This window comes from Oryx dammah, unplaced genomic scaffold (genome assembly GCF_014754425.2).
Source record: "Oryx dammah isolate SB20612 unplaced genomic scaffold, SCBI_Odam_1.1 HiC_scaffold_12, whole genome shotgun sequence".
Lineage (NCBI taxonomy): Eukaryota > Metazoa > Chordata > Mammalia > Artiodactyla > Bovidae > Oryx > Oryx dammah.
In genome coordinates, this window is record NW_024070196.1 from 4,923,206 (window position 1) to 4,945,482 (window position 22,277).

A 22,277-nucleotide genomic window follows, 5' to 3' on the forward strand; every position below is an offset into this window, starting at 1 on the left:
TCACATGAGTCAGAATGGCCATCGCCAAAAAGTGTACAAACAAGTGTGGAGAGGGTATAAAGAAGAGAGAAGCCTCCTACACTGCTGGTGGGACTGTACGTTGGTACAGCCACTATGGAACACAGGATGAGTGTGTGCCTGCTAAGTTGCTTCAGTCATGTCTGACTCTGCGACCCTATGGACTATAACCTGTCAGGCTCCTCCGTCCATGGGATTCTGCAGGCAAGAATACTGGAGTGGGTTGCCATGCCCTCCTCCAGGGGATATTTCTAACCCAAGGATCAAACCTGTGTCCCTTATGTCTCCTGCACTGGCAGGCAGGTTCTTTATCACTAGCACCAGATTACTTCAAAAACTAGAAACAGAATTGCCATATGATCCAGCAACCCCACTCCTGGGCACATATCTGGAGAAAACTATAATTCAAAAAGTTACATGCATCCCAAACCTTCATGGCAGCACTACTTACAATAGCCAAGACATGGAAGCAGCCTAAATGCCCATCAACAGATGAATGGGCAAAGACGACGTGTGTGTGTATGTGTGTGCACGCACACACAAGGGGATACTATTCAGCCAGAACAAAAAGAATGAAATAATGCCATCTGCAGCAACATGGATGGACCTAGAGATTGTCATATTGAGTGAAGCAAGTCAGAGAAAAACAAGTACTATAAGATATCACTTATATGTGGAATCTAAAATACGACACAAATGAATATATTTACAAAAAAATAAACAAATTCAGACACAGAAAACAAACTTATGGCTCTTGAAGGGGAAAGGGGCTGGGAGAGGGATAAATCAGGAGTTTGTAATTAGCAGATACAAACTACTATATGTAAAATAAATGACAAAGTCCTCCTGTATCAGACAGGGAACTGTATTTAGTATCATGTAATAAAGGCAACCCACTCCAGTATTCCCGCCTGGAGAACGCCAGGGACGGAGGAGCCTGGCAGGCTACAGTCCATGGGATCGCAAGAGTCAGATACGACTCAGCGACTAAACCACTACCACCAATAAACCATTTGGAAAAAAATATTAAAAAGAATGTGTGTGTGTGTATACATATAACTGAATCACTCTGCGGCACACCAGAAACTAACACAGCATTGTGAGTCAACTATACTTTAACAAAATACAACTTTAAGGTCATAAATGTAATGTATTTCATAGCATAAGACTAACCACACTGGGGGAGAATAACACCCCCATGCCCTTCTTTGGTGAGGCCCTTAAGACTACTCATCACTCCAGCGAACTTTCTCAACACTACCTAGTTATGCCGCTGCTGCTGCTAAGTCGCTTCAGTCGTGTCCGACTCTGTGTGACCCCATAGACGGCAGCCCACCAGGCTCCCCCATCCCTGGGATTCTCCAGGCAAGAACACTGGAGTGGGTTGCCATCTTCTTCTCCAATGCATGAAAGTGAAAAGTGAAAGTGAAGTCGCTCAGTTGTGTCCAACTCTGTGCGACCCCATGGACTGCAGCCCACCAGGCTCCTCCGTCCATGGGATTTTCCAGGCGAGAGTAGTGGAGCAAGGTGCCACTGCCTTCTCCAATGTTATAATATGGCTCAAAAAACTGCTGATGGGGCTCCCCTAGTACTCGGTTAAAGATCTGCCTGCCAGTGCAGGAGCCCTGGGTTCCGTCCCTGATCTGGGAAGATCCCACATGCCGTGAAACAACTAAGCCTGTGCACCCCAACTCCTGAGGCCAAGTTCCAGAGCCCACAAGCCACAATCACCAAGCCCGCTGGCCTCAACTATCGACGCCCGTGCTCTGCAACGAGAGGAGGCACCACAGCGAGGAGTTCGTGCACTATAGCTAGAGAGCAGCCCCCGCTCCCCACAGCCAGAGAAGGCCCTCACAGCAGCCAAGATCCAGCACAGCCAGAAATCAGTACAACAAAAAACAAAAACAAAGAGCTGCTGACAGTCTGACCCCTACCCACGTGCAGTCACCGCTCAGACTCCATTCTCCTCTGACGGTTTCCATCCCGGCCCACGGAACGCCTGCCTGCTCACTGCATCTGCACCCCTGTGGTTGATGCAATAACTCTTCTTCCTATAAATTCAACCCCCAGTCTATAGTCTTTTCTGTAGCTGCTGAAGACCAAAACTGAAAGAAAAAGCTCACGTAATTTTTTCTCACACTGTTTATATGTTCTATTCCTGAAAATATGCCTTGAGATTAACACTGTAAAAGGCCTTACATTTGGAGTCAGCATTTATGACTACTGATGAGGAGGTGAGTTTTTTCCCTCTGATAGGCAGGGCTGTGTGCGGTGATACGCTTTGGGGTGTCTGTGGGCAGCCTGCCTGCTGACGACTGTGTTCATGTCCTTGCCTTGCTTATTGTTCGGGTGAGGCATCCAGCGCTGGGTGCTGCGGGCAGTTGGGTGCTGCTGCTGCTGCGTCTTGGATTCAGGTGGAGGTCTTCGTGGGAGTGCTCACTGATTAATACTCCCTGGGGTCAGGAATTCTCGGGGGGTCTAGTGTCCTGGACTTAGTACTCCCACTCCAGCAACTCAAGCCCAACGTCTGGTCAGGGAACCAGGATTCCACAAGCCATCTGTTATGGCAATAAAGGGGATTAAAACAAACAAGCTAACACACACACACACAAGCTCCCCAGAAACAACAAAAAGCCTCCAAAAATACTACACCAACAACCAAGAAACAAAAAATGAAACGCAGACAAATGTTAAAAGCAAAATCAGACAGAAAACAAAAACAAGGGAACACACACACACGAACGAAACCAAAACGGCCCAAAGAAAATGAAGGACGAGAGAGTGACTCGGTGAGCAAAGAAAACCAAAAAGGTATCCACCAATCAGAAACAAAACTAAACCACAAAACAAGACCAAAGTAGAGTGCCACCTGAGGAACAAAGCAAACAAAATAACCAAACAAACATCATGAAAAAAAAAAAAAAAACAGGAAAGCAAAAACTATAAAAAAAGGGCTCCCCAGGTTGCTCAGTGGTCAAGAATCTGGCTGACAAGCAGGACGCGTGGGTTTGATCCCTATGTCGGGAAGTTCCTGGGAGAAGGAAATGGCACCCCACTACAGTATTCTTGCCTAGGAAATCCCATGGACAGAGGAGCTTCGAGGAGCTACACAGTTCAGAGAGTTGAGAAGAGCTGGACACAACTTAGCAACTAAATCAACAACAATTTATGATGATGGAAGCACTTCACAGAAAATCAAAGATGCAACAGTAACAAAAATTCACCCAAAGACTAAAGGTCTATCTTAATAATGTAACAGAAGGCACACTGGAAATAAGTTTCTTGATGTTATCAATGTATTACATTAAGAACAGTAAAACCTAATTTCTAAAATGCTTATTAGAAACAAGATAGAAACTTTCTAGAAAGGATACAAAAGAACTTGTCTTAGCCTTAGTTAGACTTCTGGAACAATACAAGACATTACTTCTTCTAAAACACATATATTTAACATTGTTGTTTAATCTAATTTGCCACTGAGCAGGTAAAAATAAAGTACAATAATAAGCTTCAAGTTTTTCAGCTGTTTCTTATATCTACCATTTTTAAATGTCATTTGAAAATTCATTATAAAAGCACTGTGAAATACTTCTAATGATCAGTAGGTATTTTGTTCTGCTATCAAGTAGTTATATTTTCTTCTAATTTAAAAGATTAACTTCTTAATCTCAGTCAAACCTAAACAAAACAGCAATGAATAAAGCAAGCAGTGTGGAAAATAAGGAAAAGAAGTCACAAATATTCAGCTCTAATTGCTCTAGTTATGGCTTCAGACAGTGAAGGTCGAAGTGCTCAGTGAACTAATTATGCATGTCAACAGAGACCATATTCTGTTCTAAAATCAAAAACCACAAATGCCTTCTGTGTCAGATGAAATTAGATTCTTTTTTTTTTTGCCTACAAAAAGAGAAAGCAATTCTATTAAAATCATAATTCAAAGTCTTTGAAATTTCCATCTGTATCAGTAAAAATATGACCTTGAAAACATGGTTAGTGTATTTATGGCAAAGTTAATTTAACATGGTTCAAGAGCATTAGGCGAATAAGCCCACCCATGATATCTCAAGAGAACTAATCAACTTATCAGGAGACACAGATTTAAGGACTGGCTCTACCCCTTTTTATAACTGTACAGAAGTCACTTGTCCTTCCCTAGGTCTCAATCTCCTCTTTTATAAAACAAGATTCTTAACTTCACCTATACCTCATACAGCTATTAAAAGAATCAAATGTGAAATAGCTCAGGAAATTAAAAATATTATGTAAAGATGCTGTAATTCTAGCACACTGATTTTAGCTAAGGACCAACAGAACAAATACTGGAGTTCCAGCACAGTTACTCCTAACTTTGTCAGGAAATGGCAACCCACTCCAGGGTTCTTGCCTGGAGAATCCCAGGGACAGGGGAGCCTGGTGGGCTGCCGTCTATGGGATCGCACAGAGTCAGACACGACTTAAGTGACTTAGCAGCAGCAGTACCCTAACTACATTTCTCTAAAACAGACCAGTATCAAGACAGAGTTGAAATAAGGTTACAAATGTTATTGTCTTGGCCAAGTTCTTTCTTTTTGTTTTTATTCCATCTTGTCATTGTCAATTTCATGGTTTTTAAAAGGGAGATGATCCTACATAAGAATGGGTAAAGCAAATGTGGTCAGGTCGAAATAATGATAATCTGGATGATAAGTCTATGGGAGTTCATTTACTACTTCACTTTTATTTCCTATGTTGCACATTTTTCTTAACAAATGTTTTAATATACTAGTATCAACACCTATTTGTCTTATATTTTCCAACCACTTGCTACTTGAATCCTGCATTTCAGGCCTCCCAAGCTTCTAATCATCTGTCGGTCATTCTCATTTCTGAGCCAAGCAAACCTTAGCAGCTAGCTACTGCATTTCCTTCCACTCTTTTCCCACTGACCCTCCGTTCCAGCCAGAGTCCTCACCACTATTCTTCACACATACCAATCTTGTTTTGGCTCTTGCTGTTTCCTCTTTCTGGAAGGTTCTTCCTCCCATATTTTCACACGCCCCTCCCTCAACTCACTGAGGTATCTGCTCACCTAGAAAGGGCCTTTCCTGACCAACTCATGCAAATAAGCACTCATCACTCTTTAGCCTCTTATCCTGCTTTACAGCAGTAAAGATTATAATTGCAGTTCAGTCCAGTTGCTCAGTCATGTCCAACTCTTTGCGACCCTGTGGACTACAGCACGCCAGGATTCCCTGTCCTTCACCAACTCCTGGAGCTTGCTCGAACTCATGCCCATTGAGTCAGTGATGTCATCCAACCATCTCATCCTCTGTCATCCCCTTCTACTTCTGCCTTCAGTCTTTCCCAGCATCAGGGTCTTTTCAAATGAGTCACTTCTTTGCATCAGGTGGCCAAAGTTTCAGCTTCAGCATTAGTCCTTCCAATGAATATTCAGGACTGATCTCCTTCAGAATGGACTGGCTGGATCTCCTTGTAGTCCAAGGGACTCTCAAGAGTCTTCTCCAACACCACAGTTCAAAAGCATCAATTCTTCAGCGCTTAGCTTTCTTTATGGTCCAACTTTCACATCCATACATGACTACTGGAAAAAACACAGCTTTAACTAGATGGACCTTTGTTGTCTATAATTTATGTATATGTTATATATATTTTTAACACTTCTGTCTTCCTCCCCAATATATTTACAACATAAAAGCCAACTCCACCTGACACAATCTTTCCATGACCTGAACTATCTTCTTAACACCAATTATGCTTCTTCAGATACCCTATTAAATCAAACTTACTCATGCTTCCCCATACACACGTCTGTTTCCTTTCTCTAAGACTCTGCCCAGGTAGTGACCATCACCAGTCACATGCTCAAATGCTACCCCACACTGTAAGACAGTTTAAAGACCACCTGCATGGATATTCCTGGCTGACACCTCCTGAACTGCTATAATTCTTCATGTGAACCACTCCAAAGGCATTATTATTCTACACTCTCTTTTACTTATTTTAAAATTTCCCCTAATAACATGCAGTTTGTGTGCAGGATCTGAACAAATTCACTTTTAGACCTCTGAGTTACTTATGTAAAGAAGGAATGAAAATATCTGTATATCTATTTTTTGGATATTAGAATTAAATATATGCATTACTGTTACTATATCAAAGGGCAGACAGAAAAGTAATGCTAAAACCCTAAAACACACTAACAAATACCTAATGCAACCACTCTGCTTTCCCTTTTTGTTGTTGTTGGCAAAAATACACCTGTTTTCCCAACTTCCTTGCTTCTGTCTTTATATAATTTTTCCCTATTAAATGTTTCTTAAGTTTATTCAGTTTTCTTTATGCTCAAATCTCAGCTCTTTCCTCATTATCGATGTTAAGACTTCCAGGTCTCTGCTGCCACAGTTTGCTTTCCACAGTTTGTTGTGACCCACACAGTACTGTCATATAGAACCTACATGAACCTTAAGTCTCTACTTTGCAGGGTTGATGTTTTTGGCTCAGTTCAAAATGTTGAGAGTTTTTGCTGTTTTGTTTTGCTTTTAAAGAAATGAAAACTATAATTCAGGTCATCATATTCTATTTCTAAGAAACTAGTATCCATATATCGTTTACTAGTAGAGTGAGAATTCATTCATTCATCAAATTGACCATCAGTTTATGTGCCAAGCTCTGCTATGATTATCCTGAATTACTGAAAAGTTTGATGTATAGAACATTTAAGAGTTAATGGCCAAAATACAAATAGAGTTATAGTACATAAAAGAAGAATTCTTATAAGCAAATTTGAGCCCTAAAATGTTTTCATCAAGCATACTGAAAAAAAGAATATTTAAGTTAGTAGAAGTCTAATAAATGAGCAATTTCAAAGTCACAAAATATTCCTAAATCCAACTTTGGTTAACTGTAATAAACTCATACAAACCTTTTAAATTGGGGTATAAATTCAGATTATATTCACACACCTGGTTTTTCTTTTTTCTTCTTTCAAGTACAATATCCCTGGGTATGGCTAAAAATACAGAGAATGTCTAATACGAATTTACACACAAATTCTGAACAATTACTTAGCAGTGGATTCCTTCAGATCACTGCCATCCAGGTTTAACTCTCTACTGAGCAGGAAATTTCTAGTTTGGTATCTATCCGGGTGACATTCAAGTAGCTGAAACTCACAGCGGTAAACCACAAAAAGAATAATTTTATTCACAATTATAAGCCCCATCATTGGCTGGGCTGCCAATCCTCCCTATAGTTCACAGGTGTCAAACTTCTGATCATCTCTCAACAGTACAGATTCAGAGATCTGATCGTAAAAAATAAAAAACACGAGTTAAGACAAATATGGTATATATAACTCCCTAGGTTCTCAGAACTAAATATAACTACAACACTTCTTTGACAAATGGTAAACAGCCAAACTATTTTAAATCACAAAGAATTCCGAATCCCTCACAGACAATATATATTCTGCCACCCAGAGCTCATCTTTGACTTTTGAGCGAAAAGTAAATTATCTAGCTCTAAATCCTACATTAAAGCTTGTCATACAGACTCAATGTCTTGGGACGATGACGAAATATCATGCCTCGCACTGCCACCTACATAGACAGCAAGCTGATTTTTTAACAGTGCAACTGGAGTCAGAAGAACCTAGACCTGCTCCAGACCTGCCCGTTACCCGAAGTCAGCTACTACCTCTCTAAAAGTTAAAATATGTTCAACAAATAAATGAGGGAAATAACGGCTGTTCTTCTTACCTAATTGGATTATATCAAATCAGTCTGAGGGGCAAGGTAGAAAAATATGAAAGTGCTACTCTGTAAATCTTTAACCACTATAAATTTGAGAGCTGTTACTCGGATTAAATGTTCAAAGAAATATCTGATTACTTGAATTCAATGTAAGATTAATGTCTTAATATTTCTGTATTCTAATGAGCTAGAACAGTGGTTCTGAGGTGATACAGAATCACCCATAGAATTTAAAACAACAACCACAATAAAAACATACAGCCCAGTATCTAGCACTACACACTCAGATTTAGTGAGTCTGAGGTAAAGTCCAGAACTCAGTTTTTTTTTAAACATTACACTTAGATTCTGATGTATAATTAACTAGAGACAATACAGGGTCAGATGAGCACAAACATGAACCAATTACTAGTATTACTTCAACAGAAACTTCGCTGCATATTTAAATTTAAAACTACAGTTTGACTCGACTTTTATTTCATTTTTATGGGACAGGTATATTGTAGAATTTCATATGCCCAAAAGCAAATGATAATTGACTTACAATTATGAAGAAATGGCTCTCTTTCTTCCCACGCCTTTCCTGTGTCTATGTGTGTCGAAGAGTTTATTTAGAACGGCACATGGTTAGACAAACTAACTCAATTTGGACAGTCTAAACTTGATTGATATGGGTTGACTTTAAAAAACAATATAAATATCACCCAATCACCTCAGAAATAGACTTGACTTCTTCTGTGGCTCGTTTAGATGTACCAAGAGTTGAAGTATCATTGCTGCAGTCAGACATACCTAAAAGTAAAATGTGTTAAGCACACATTAAATAATTTAGTTAAGAGAACTGTATCACTTCACTGATATTCTTACAAACATTCCACAACATAAATTATTTATTTGCAGTCAGAATTTGTTTTGCAAAACTATCTACAATCATATGAGTATCTATTGATTGTAACAGGTGATTCTAAAAACAAACACAAATTTAGGAAAAGTTTTTATGCAAAATGCAAAAATACATACTTCAATGACTAAAAAATAATTTCATTTAATCCTTTTGGATATGAAACAAGTCAAAAGATCAGAGTGTCCACTTGATTTGACAGATGAAAAAACTGATATCCAAAGATGTCAAGATATCAAAAGATGAAGCCAAAATATTATTTACTTATGGCCTACATAAAATCAAAGTTTCAGATTAGAACTTAGACATGTTCCAGTTCCCTGGCCAGTGCTCTTTAATACTGTAACAAATGTAACTGCTCACTGTCAAAATCAAACACTAAAATCAGATTTCATTCAATACAACTTTAAGAGGCTATTTCTGTTTCTAACTTGTTCAACAACATTAGAGAATGCCAACTACAAATAAAGAATTAAAATTCAGCAGTGGCCACAGGACTAGAAAAAAAATTACTTTTAATTCCAATCTCAAAGAAAAGCAATGCCAAAGAAGGTTCAAACTACAATATGATCACACTCATTTCATATGCTAGCAAGATTATGCTCCAAATCCTTCAAGGTAGACTTCAGCAGTACATGATCCGAGAACTTCCAGATGTACAAGGTGGATTTAAGAAAGGCAGAGGAACCAGAGATCAACTGCCAACATCTGTTAGTGAGAGAAAGCAAGAGAATTCCAGAAAAAACATCTACTTCTGCTTCACTGACTACGCTAAAGCCTTTGACTGTATGGATCACAACAGACTTTGAAAAATTCTTAAAGAGATAGGAATACCAGACCACCTCACCTGTCTCCTGAGAAACTTGTCTGCAGGTCAAGAAGTAACAGTTAGAACTGGACATGGAACAATGGACTAGTTCAAAATTGGGAAAGGAGTACAACAAGGCTATATATGGTCACCATGCTTATTTAACTTATATGCAGAGTACAAGTACATCCTGTGAAATACTGGGCTGGATGAAGCACAAGCTGGAATCAAGATTGCCAGGAGAAATATCAACAACCTCAGATATGGAGAGGACCCCACTCATGGCAGAAAGTAAAGAGGAACTAAAAAACCTCTTGATGAAGGTGAAAGAGGAGAGTGAAAAAGCTAGCTTAAAACTCAACTAAAGATCATGGCATCCGGTCCCATCACTTCATGGCAAACAGATGGGAGGAAACAGTGATAGACTTTATTTTCTTAGGCTCCAAAATCACTGCAGATGGTAACTGCAGTCATGAAATTAAAAGATGCTTGCTCCTTGGAAGAAAGGCCATGACAAAGTTAGATAGCACATTAAAAAGCAGAGACACTACTTTGCTGACAAAAGTCCGCAGAGTCAATGCTACGGTTTTTCCAGTAATCATGTATGAATATAAGAGCTGGACCATAAAGAAGGCTGAGCACCAAAGCATTAATGATTTCTAACCGTAGTGCTGGAGAAGACTCTTGAGAGTCCCCTGGAGAGCAAGGAGATCAAACCAGTCAATCCTAAAGGAAATCAACTTTGAATATTCATTGGAAGGACTGATACTGAAGCTCCAAGACTTTGGCCACGTGACGTGAAGAACTGACTCACTGGAAAAGACCCTGATGCTGGGAAAGATCGAGGGCAAGAGAAGAGGGCGACAGAGGACAAGATGGATGGATGACATCACTGACTCAATGGACATGAGTTTGAGCAAACTTCAGGAGATAGTGAAGGACAGGGAAGCCTGATGTGCTACAGTTCATTGGGTCTCAACAGTCAGACACGACTTAGTTACTGAAAAGCAGCAATAAGGAGATAGAAAAGTAAAATCTAATTCAAGCTAAAAGAGTAGTCAGTCCTCCATATCTGCAGGTTCAAACAAAGATTGAAAATATTTTTAAAAAAGGAAAAAAAAAACAACCCTTCAGAAAGTTTCAAAAAGCAAAACTTGAATTTGCCATACACCAGCAAATATTTACATAGCATTTAGATTTGCATTACATTATATACTACAAATGTGTACATATTATATACATATGTACATATTAAATACATATTAGAAGCCTGGCATGCTGCAGTTCGCTGGGTCACAAAGAGTCAGACACGACTTAGCGACTAAACAATAACAACATATTATAAGTAATTTAGAGATGATTTAAAGTATATGGGAGTATGTGCATAAGTTAGATGCAAATACTGTACCATTTTATACAAAGGCCTTCTTATCTGAGAGTGTGAAAGAACCAATGCCCCACAGATACCAAGGGTGACCATACTTTGAGTCTAATCAAGGAGATAGATAAATAAGCACAAAACACCACATCAGGTACCACAACACAGAGAAACAGAAACAAAAAAACTCATGAAACAAAATGGAGGGAACAATTTTTGTGCAAGCTCAGTCACTCAGTCATATCTGACTCTTTGTAACCCCATGGACTGTAGCCCTTCCATCTCCTCTGTCCATGGGATTTCCCAGGCCAAGAATACCAGAGTGGGTTGCCATTTCCTTCTTAAAACAATGTTACTGCTTGCCAACTGAATCCAGTACCACATTAAGAAAATAATGCAACATGAACAAGTGGGATTTACCCCAGGAATGCAAGACTGTTCAATTAAGAATATCTTTTAATATATAATATATTCATTAATCTAAGCTGAAAAACATGGTTTTCTACACAGATGAGAAATCTACTGACAGAATTCAACACCCATTCACAATTCAATAATCAAGGAAGAAGGAATTAAGGGAAACATCTTCAACACGATACAGGCTTTAATCCTACAACCATTATCTTAGTTAATAAATAACAGAGGCATTTCCATTAAGACTAAGAACAATGCAAAAACCCACCATCTCTGCTACTATTCGACACTGAAGTAGAGGTATTAGCCAATCCAAGGAGATAAGAAAAATCAATTATAAGATAGGTAAAGAAGTAAACATTCTTTTTGCAGATCATATAATAGTACACCTGAAAAACTCCAAAAAATCAATGCTAAAACTAAGTAAAAAATAGAATAATCTAGTGAAAAAGTAGGATATAAAATTAACTTACAAAAGGAGTTTGGGGTTAACATATACACACTACTGTACATAAAACAGATAATTTTTGAAATAATATTGAAAAGTAATAATCAGAGGACTTAATGGCAGAGAAAAATCCTATTTACAATAACAACAACAAAGATTAAATAACTTAGGAATAAATTAAACACTGCATAAAGTCTATATAAAAAAATGTCAACACGTAACTGATAAGATCCTAAAGACTGAGCAAACATAAAGACATACCGTATTCTTAGCCATGATGTCATATGTGCATGCATGCCAGTCACTTCAGTTGTGTCCAAGTTTCTGTGACCCCATGGACTGCAGCCCTCCAGGCTCCTCTGTCCACGGGATTGTCCCAGCAAGAATACTGGAGTGGGCTGCTATGTCCTTCTCCAGGGAATCTTCCTAACCCAGGGACTGAACCCACATCTCTTGCATTGCAGGCAGATTCTTTACCACTGAGCTACCAGGGAAGCCCATGATGATATTAAAAGAAGTCATTTCTTCCTTACTTAATTTACAAATTCAATGCAAGAAAAATATATAACAAGTTATACAGTTAGACAAGCTACACTACAGCTGATACAGAAAAATCAAACATGCAATAATAGCCAGGAAAACAATGAAAAAGGAACATCACAAGAGGACTAAATTTGTCAGACATTGAAACACACCACAAAGCATCTATAATTAAAGCAGCACAAGAAGAGACAGAGAGACCAGAAAAAAAAGCCAGGTTAGACCATACACACAGAAAAATTTAATATACAACAAAGGTGACATCTTAAATCACTTAATTACAAATGGGCTTACCAATAAGTAATACCAGGAAAATTAGGTAGCCATTTGGAAAAATACAAAATTAGATCCATATCTCACACCACACACAAGAATAAGCTCCAAATGAATTAGGAATCTAAATATAAAGAATGAAAACTCAAATAAATTGCTAAAAGAAAACATACATGAGTTGTACTTTAAATTTTCTAATTCTAAGAATCTAGGGGAAATTAACAACAACACAATAATAGTGAGAGACTTTAATACCCCACTCACACCTATAGACAGGTCAACTAAACAGAAAATTAACAAAGAAACGCAAACTTTAAATGATACATTAGACCAGTTAGACCTAATTGATATCTATAGGACATTTCACCCCAAAACAATGAATTTCACCTTTTTCTCAAGTGCTCATGGAACCTTCTCCAGGATAGATCACATCTTGGGCCATAAATATAACCTTGATAAATTCAAAAAAATCGAAATCATTCCAAGCATCTTTTCTGACCATAATGCATTAAGATTAGATCTCAATTACAGGGGAAAAACTATTAAAAATTCCAACATATGGAGGCTGAACAACACACTTCTGAATAACCAACAAATCACAGAAGAAATCAAAAAAGAAATCAAAATATGCATAGAAACTAATGAAAATGAAAACACAACAACCCAAAACCTGTGGGACACTATAAAAGCAGTGCTAAGAGGAAAGTTCATAGCAATACAGGCATACCTCAAGAAACAAGAAAAAAGTCAAATAAATAACCTAACGCTACACCTAAAGCAACTAGAAAAGGAAGAATTGGAGAACCCCAGAGTTAGCAGAAGGAAAGAAATCTTAAAAATTAGGGCAGAAATAAATGCAAAAGAAACAAAAGAGACCATAGCAAAAATCAACAAAGCCAAAAGCTGGTTCTTTGAAAGGATAAATAAAATTGACAGACCATTAGCCAGACTCATCTAGAAGCAAGGAGAGAAAAATCAAATCAATAAAATTAGAAATGAAAATGGAGAGATCACAACAGACAACACAGAAATACAAAGGATCATAAGAGACTACTATCAGCAATTATATGCCAATAAAATGGACAACGTGGAAGAAATGGACAAATTCTTAGAAAAGTACAATTTTCCAAAACTGAACCAGGAAGAAATAGAAAATCTTAACAGACCCATCACAAGCACGGAAATTGAAACTGTAATCAGAAATCTTCCAGCAAACAAAAGCCCAGGTCCAGAAGGCTTCACAGCTGAATTCTACCAAAAATTTCGAGAAGAGTTAACACCTATCCTACTCAAACTCTTCCAGAAAATTGCAGAGGAAGGTAAACTTCCAAACTCATTCTATGAGGCCACCATCACCCTAATACCAAAACCTGACAAAGATACTACAAAAAAAGAAAACTACAGGCCAATATCACTGATGAACATAGATGCAAAAATCCTCAACAAAATTCTAGCAATCAGAATCCAACAACACATTAAAAAGATCATACACCATGACCAAGTGGGCTTTATCCCAGGGATGCAAGGATTCTTCAATATCCGCAAATCAATCAATGTAATTCACCACATTAACAAATTGAAAAATAAAAGCCATATGATTATCTCAATAGATGCAGAGAAGGCCTTTGACAAAATTCAACATCCATTTATGATAAAAACTCTCCAGAAAGCAGGAATAGAAGGAACATACCTCAACATAATAAAAGCTATATATGACAAACCCACAGCAAACATTATCCTCAATGGTGAAAAATTGAAAGCATTTCCCCTAAAGTCAGGAACAAGACAAGGGTGCCCACTTTCACCACTACTATTCAACATAGTTCTGGAAGTTTTGGCCACAGCAATCAGAGCAGAAAAAGAAATAAAAGGAATCCAAATTGGAAAAGAAGAAGTAAAACTCTCACTGTTTGCAGATGACATGATCCTCTACATAGAAAACCCTAAAGACTCCACCAGAAAATTACTAGAGCTAATCAATGAATATACTAAAGTCGCAGGATATAAAATCAACACACAGAAATCCCTTGCATTCCTATACACTAATAATGAGAAAATAGAGAAATTAAGGAAACAATTCCATTCACCATTGCAACGAAAAGAATAAAATACTTAGGAATATATCTACCTAAAGAAACTAAAGACCTATACATAGAAAACTATAAAACCCTGATGAAAGACGTCAAAGAGGACACTAATAGATGGAGAAATATACCATGTTCATGGATTGGAAGAATCAATATAGTGAAAATGAGTATACTACCCAAAGCAATTTACAAATTCAATGCAATCCCTATCAAGCTACCAGCGATATTTTTCACAGAACTAGAACAAATAATTTCAAGATTTGTATGGAAATACAAAAAACCTCAAATAGCCAAAGCAATCTTGAGAAAGAAGAATGGAACTGGAGGAATCAACTTGAGTGACTTCAGGCTCTACTACAAAGCCATGGTCATCAAGACAGTATGGTACTGGCACAAAGACAGAAATATAGATCAATGGAACAAAATAGAAAGCCCAGAGATAAATCCACACACATATGGACACCTTATCTTTGACAAAGGAGGCAAGAATATACAATGGAGTAAAGACAATCTCTTTAACAAGTGGTGCTGGGAAAACTGGTCAACCACTTGTAGAAGAATGAAACTAGATCACTTTCTAACACCGCACACAAAGATAAACTCAAAATGGATTAAAGATCTAAATGTAAGACCAGAAACTATAAAACTCCTAGAGGAGAACATACGCAAAACACTCTCCGACATAAACCACAGCAGGATCCTCTATGATCCACCTCCCAGAATTCTGGAAATAAAAGCCAAAATAAACAAATGGGACCTAATTAAAATTAAAAGCTTCTGCACAACAAAGGAAAATATAAGCAAAGTGAAAAGACAGCCTTCCGAATGGGAGAAAATAATAGCAAATGAAGCAACTGACAAACAACTAATCTCAACAATATACAAGCAACTCCTTCCTGCAGATCAATTCCAGAAAAATAAATGACCCAATCAAAAAATGGGCCAAAGAACTAAATAGACATTTCTCCAAAGAAGACATACAGATGGCTAACAAACACATGAAAAGATGCTCAACATCACTCATTATTAGAGAAATGCAAATCAAAACAATGAGGTACCACTTCACACCAGTCAGAATGTCTGCGATCCAAAAATCTGCAAGCAATAAATGCTGGAGAGAGTGTGGAGAGAAGGGAACCCTCCTACATTGTTGGTGGGAATGCAAACTAGTACAGCCACTATGGAGAACAGTGTGGAGATTCCTTAAAAAATTGCAAATAGAACTGCCTTATGACCCAGCAATCCCACTGCTGGGCATACACACTGAGGAAACCAGAATTGAAAGAGACACATGTACCCCAATGTTCATCGCAGCACTGTTTGTAATAGCCAGGACATGGAAACAACCTAGATGTCCATCAGCAGATGAATGGATAAGAAAGCTGTGGTACATATACACAATGGAGTATTAGCCGTTAAAAAGAATACATTTGAATCAGTTCTGATGAGATGGATGAAACTGGAGCCGATTATACAGAGTGAAGTAAGCCAGAAAGAAAAACACCAATACAGTATACTAACACGTATATATGGAATTTAGAAAGATGGCAATGATGACCCTGTATGCAGGACAGCAAAAAAGACACAGATGTGTATAGCGGACTTTTGGACTCAGAGGGAGAGGGAGAGGGTGAGATGATTTGGGAGAATGGCATTGAAACATGTGTAATATCATGTAAGAATCGAATCGCCAGTCTATGTCCGATGCAGGACACGGCATCCTTGGGGCTGGTACACGGGGATGATCCGGAGAGATGTTGTGGGAGGGAGGTGGGAGGGGGGTTCATGTTTGGGAACGCATGTACACCCATGGTGGATTCATGTCAATGTATGGCAAAACCAATACAGAATTGTAAAGTTAAATTATAAAAAAAATTGTACTAATCAAAAAAAAAAAAAAGAATCTAGAGACAATTTTAAAAACTGATAAATTTGACTAAATAATTTTAAAACTGAATAACGTGTTAAAAAGACAAAAGACAACTGAAAAACTAGGGAAATACTTATAACATATGCTACATCATGGCATCCGGTCCCATCACTTCATGGGAAATAGATGGGGAAACAGTGGAAACAGTGTCAGTCTTTATTTTTGGGGGCTCCAAAATCACTGCAGATGGTGACTGCGGCCATGAAGTTAAAAGACGCTTACTGCTTGGAAGAAAAGTTATGACCAACCTAGACAGCATATTGAAGAGGAGAGACATTACTTTGCGAACAAAGGTCCGTCTAGTCAAGGCTATGGTTTTTCCAGTAGTCAAGTATGGATGTGAGAGTTGGACTGTGAAGAAAGCCGAGTGCTAAAGAATTGATGCGTTTGACCTGTGGTGTTTGGAGAAGACTCTTGAGAGTCCCTTGGACTCCAAGGACAACCAACCAGTCCATTCTGAAGATCAGCCCTGGGTGTTCTTTGAAAGGAATGATGCTAAAGCTGAAACTCCAGTACTTTGGCCACCTCATGCGAAGAGTTGACTCATTGGAAAAGACTCTGATGCTGGGAGGGATTGGGGGCAGGAGGAGAAGGGGACGGCGGAGGATGAGATGGCTGGATGGCATCATGGACTCGATGGACTTGAGTCTGAGTACATTCCTAGAGATGGGATGGACAGGGAGGCCTGGAGTGCTACGATTCATGGGGTCGCAAAGAGTCAGACACGACTGAGCGACTGAACTGAATTGAACAATAGGTTAATAGTCCTAACATAAAGAACTCTTAAAAACAAAGGGAAGAAAACAAAAAAACAGAAAGCAGGAAAAAGACATGAACAGACAATTCACAAAAAAAAGATTAAAATAGCCTTTAAAATATAAAAAGTGATCAAATTCACTCGTGTTAGAGCAATTCAGGTTAAAACAACACTGAGATACCATTTCTCATCTATTAGATAAGCAAAATTTTTTAAATAACAAAACATTCTGTTACTGAGGATGTGAGGAAACAGGCACTCATGTACACTGCTGATGGGAATACAAATTTGCACATTCATTCTGGAGGGAACTTTGGTAATGCCTGACAAAATCACACACGCACTTACTTTTGAACCCAGCAGTCAATGGCACCCCACTCCAGTACTCTTGCCTGGAAAATCCCATGGACAGAGGAGCCTCGTAGGCTGCGGTCCATGGGGTCAGGAAGAGTTGGACATGACTCAGTGACTTCCCTTTCACTTTTCACTTTCATGCTTTGGAGAAGGAAATGGCAACCCACTCCAGTGTTCTTGCCTCGAGAATCCCAGGGACGGGGGAGCCTGGTGGGCTGCCGTCTATGGGATCGTACAGAGTCGGACACGACTGAAGTGACTTAGCAGCAGTCCATTTCTAGGAATACATCCTGAGAATACATCACCAGCAATATAAAACTACATACACACTGCCGCATTCTTCATAAATGTAAAGTATCGGGGGAAAGGTACCTAAACGTCTACATATAGGAAGGTGACTGACCAACCTATGGCACATCCAGACAATGGAGTACTGTACAACTGTAGAAAAAAATGAAGATCTCTATGATATGCAGCACTTTCCAAGACACAGTGATGAGTCAAAAAAGGCAAAAAGTACCTACAGATATGCTGTCTCAATGTAAGAACAGAAAGGATACATGAAAATACATGCTTCTGCTCACTGGAACAAAAATACAATAAACCAGAAACTACGGAGGTAGGTTACCTACAGGGAACAGGTGAGAAAGGAGTGTGAAAAACTAGGAAATGGGAGCAGGGTAGCAGGAATAAGGAACAAGTGACACTCCTTTGAATATCTGAATATTTAATTTTAAATAATTCTGACTCTTAGGACCACAGTAATTTTGAGAGAAATTCAAATGGCATAAAATCATAACAAATGAAACTAACTGTATTAAAAAAGAATAACCCAGGAAACGGAAGGGGGAAACGAGGATGGGCAAAGGGAGGAGGAGGAGAAGAAAGCGGAGAAAGGGGAGGGAAAGAATGGGGGGCGGAGAGAAAGGATAGGCAGGACAAAAGAATATCCTGCCTGGACACTATGAGGCTAAAGACAGAATTAGATACAAAGCCTATTAATACAGTATTTCTCACAGGGGTACAGGTTAATAATTCTTAAACTACTTTACGTGTGTAACAGAACAGAACAAATATGTGAATAGAATGTCGGTACTAAAAGCTTAAGTTTCTCACTGTGGGAGGAAAAATCACAAAGAAAGGAGAAATGCTAAATAAGCACTGTTGTACGGGACTGGAAACAGCCGTCAGTACTGTTTGTGATATATGTGTGTGTATACACACAGACGCATGGACGTCCTGGCCTCCTAGCTTTGTCCCCTGGGTAGTAAGTGTTGCAGACGGATGTTAAAATAAAAGGGCAAAAGTTTGAGGAGAAACAGAATTCACATAATCTGCAAGTATCTCCTATAACTACTCAACTGAAAAAAGAACGACTGTAAATGTAGAACTCATAGTTCACAGTAAAGAAACTCAGCAGATCTCTCTCAGAGTGATTAAGTAATCACCAGTAGTAAGACATACCAAGAGCATAATCCCTAAGATGCTGAGCTGAGGACATCATCATTTTTGCAGTATTCGTCCCCTAAACGCATTAAGTTCAGTCTAATGACGAGAAAACACTGGACAAACCCAAACTGAGGAACATTCTAGAAGATACTTGACCAGTACTTTTCAAAAGTGACATGGTCATGAAAGACTAGGAAAGTGTGAAAAATGTACATATTGAAAGAGACTTTGGAGAAATGACTAATTTCAATGCGGGTTCCTAGACAGGATCCTGAAACAAAAAAAGGACAGTCCGTTGAAAATTTGGTGAAATTCTAATAATGGCTGTAGTTTAGTTAATAATATTATACCAATGTTAGTTTCCTATTCTTGATAATTATGTTACGGTTATGTGAGCATCAGGGGAAGAAGGTAAAAAGTATAAGGAAACTACTATTTTTGCAAGTCTAAAATCAGATCAAAATAAAATTTTTTTAAGAACAGTAAAGAAGCCTGAGCAAAGTTAGAGGAATTACCCTCAGACAGAAGGAGGAAACCTGTTCCAGAGAGGAAAGAATGAAAGTCGGAAGGAACCCACAGAGATAGTGACGCGTGGAATGGAAAACAGAAGAAAGCTAGGGGAGCTCTTTTTTGCTGTCTGCTCCCGTGTATGAACCAGTAGCACCAAATGGGAAAACATATCATTATTACTCAGCTCAGAAGACCAAATGATAGCTTTAGAATAGGGGCTGCTTACTGGAATGACCACGCCATGGTTAGAAGTTTGGAACTTTCAGAGGCGAGAGGAGATTGAGACTGAGTTAACAGCTGAAAATGGCTTGCTGAGGAAGTCTCCACAAAAACCCCTGAACTACGCGGTCTGGAGAAACTCTGTGGTGAACACATCCATGTCCTGGAATCATGGAACACCCTAACTCACAGTGACAGAAGCTCCTGTTCTCAGAATCATTCCAGATCTTGTCCAATATATCTCTTCATCTGGCTATCTATCTGTGTCCTTTACCATACCCTTTATTATTAATATATAATAAACTGCTAAGTATTTAAAAAAAAACTCCTGGCAGATAGGGAAAGGGGGAATCAAATTTCTGAGAATTACAGAGACAGGTACGATGTCTGTGTTTCATTCATATTATTTAAATGTCCCAACCTTCACATTTTTTAGAAGTTCATTTGTTCATAACTTTAATAACTGGCAACATTGAGAATGACAAGATTTAAAAATAATGACATTCACTAAACTTACTGTGACAATCACTTCATGATGCATGTAAATCAAATCATTATGCTGTACAACTTAAGCTTATGCAGTGCTTTATGTCAATTATATCTCAAAAAAGCTGGAGGGAAAAATAAACTTACGACTATGGGAGGGAAAAGTGACTTGCAATATGTGCTGTTTAAGATATATGTTTTCTGATCTTTACATGAATTTAAAGTTATATTTAACAGTGATCCTCAAAATGATAAATCACGATTTCAAAACTACCATCAACATTGAAGCTTCACAGCCTGGTTTATACTAGATGCCAAATATATCTTGTCATCTCTGGGGTTCTACTTCTATAAATTGACCAGAGTATTCATTAACTAATGAGTGTAAGAACCAGTGACCTATAAAGTGAATTACTAATTAGCATCCGTAAAAATGCATAATTAATATTACATAAAGTTTACACTTCATCCCACTGTTTGGAGTTGCTTTTAATTTATTATCACAATCACATTTTGTTTTCTACAAACTGAATAGACCAGTTCTATGTCTGGGCTTTCCTGATGGCTCAGTGGTAAAGGACCTGTCCCAATGCAGAAGAGTTTAATGAGGGAGAATTCAATATCCTACAACTGTTAAATGCATTCAGGATCTTTCTCAGGACCCATGAAAGAGAGGACAGGAAGGCAGAGATTTGCCAGGACCCTGGAAGATAAAAAGAAACACAAGACTCCATGGATACCAGACAAGAAAAAACTGCATTTACAATTGCCATGATGCTGAGGAGTTAAAGATTTAGAAGTATAATACTAAAGAAAGAAAGTTGAACAGAAATTATAACATGAACATTTGAAATTAAGGTACTCACATATCACAGGGCATCTGAAAAGGTATGCTCAAGGCACAGGAAAGCAAATATAAGCACGGCAGACATAAACTGGATAAACAAGCACAGCATAGTAGAATGAGAATTTACATTTTGGAATGAAAATAAGTATGCTATTACGAAATCTAAAACAAAATTCACTTGAATAAAATACATACAAGCCGTCTAAGGTACTTCTTGAATTTTTATGATGAAATACGAGTCTCCAAAGAACTACCTGAATAGTTATTCTTTGTAGATTACGTTAGTGAAAAAGTTGGAGAAGTACTATAAATAATTATGAAGGAGTTCTGCTGGAACTCATGGACAATGCTAGAGAGGTAGGTAACAGAAAATTGAGGGCAATCAGTAGCAAAACCTGGGCTTTTGTCTGAACTTGCTTTAACTTCTCTAGATAGAGTATGTCACTGATTTCAGAGACTGGTTACTGATTAAAAGAAAGTGGCTCTATTTCTTTTGCTCTAGATAGAATCTATTGAAATATATCTATCTTTTCTTGTTCATGGATAAATAAAAGAGAATGGTTAAGATTTGTTTTTATTTCATAATTCAATATTAATCTTTAAGTTGCACTGACTGGTTTACAATAAAAAAATTATAAAGCTAAAAACTTAGTTTTCTTAGTCAAAACAATCTAAAATAGTAATTTTTTTTTTATGACGATAGCATCCTTTTCCCTACAGTCAACTCAAATGATGTTGAACTCAAAGCGGTTTACCATACAATATGTTCAAAGTATATTACACTTTCTTTCATAAGTAGAATAATCAAATAAGATTCAAAAAATCATATATATATATGTATTATACTGCTGTCTTTATTTCAATAACTATCTGGTATCTGTAAAAGCTATGTTGTTAGACACTCATTAGTCCTTTTAGGTAGTAATAAATTCAGTTCATGTTGCTCATTAAGATAAACACACAGTCTAGCCAATTCAAAAGTAGAAAACTCTGACAAAATATAGTTAATTCTCAATTATATATAGTAATGAGAAAATTTAAAAATCAACATAACAGAGATTCAACTATTTTCATCCTCATCATTATCACCAACTTCTAACCAAGTGA

The 22,277-nt window shown here is 37.9% G+C and overlaps 1 protein-coding gene across 7 annotated transcripts in view; it reads right to left on the minus strand.

The window, feature by feature from the left end:
• ARFIP1 (ADP ribosylation factor interacting protein 1) overlaps positions 1-22,277 on the minus strand; it is a 138,843-nt gene that overhangs the window by 107,852 nt on the left and 8,714 nt on the right. For 2 of the 7 annotated variants that reach the window (XM_040251439.1, XM_040251432.1), the window contains exon 2: positions 8,482-8,561. The exons of the other annotated variants lie outside the window; for them this stretch is intronic. In XM_040251439.1, coding sequence (XP_040107373.1) covers positions 8,482-8,559 — 78 coding nt within the window. In that variant the 5' untranslated portion in view covers positions 8,560-8,561. The remainder of the gene's footprint in view (positions 1-8,481; positions 8,562-22,277) is intronic. 7 annotated transcript variants of the gene reach the window in all.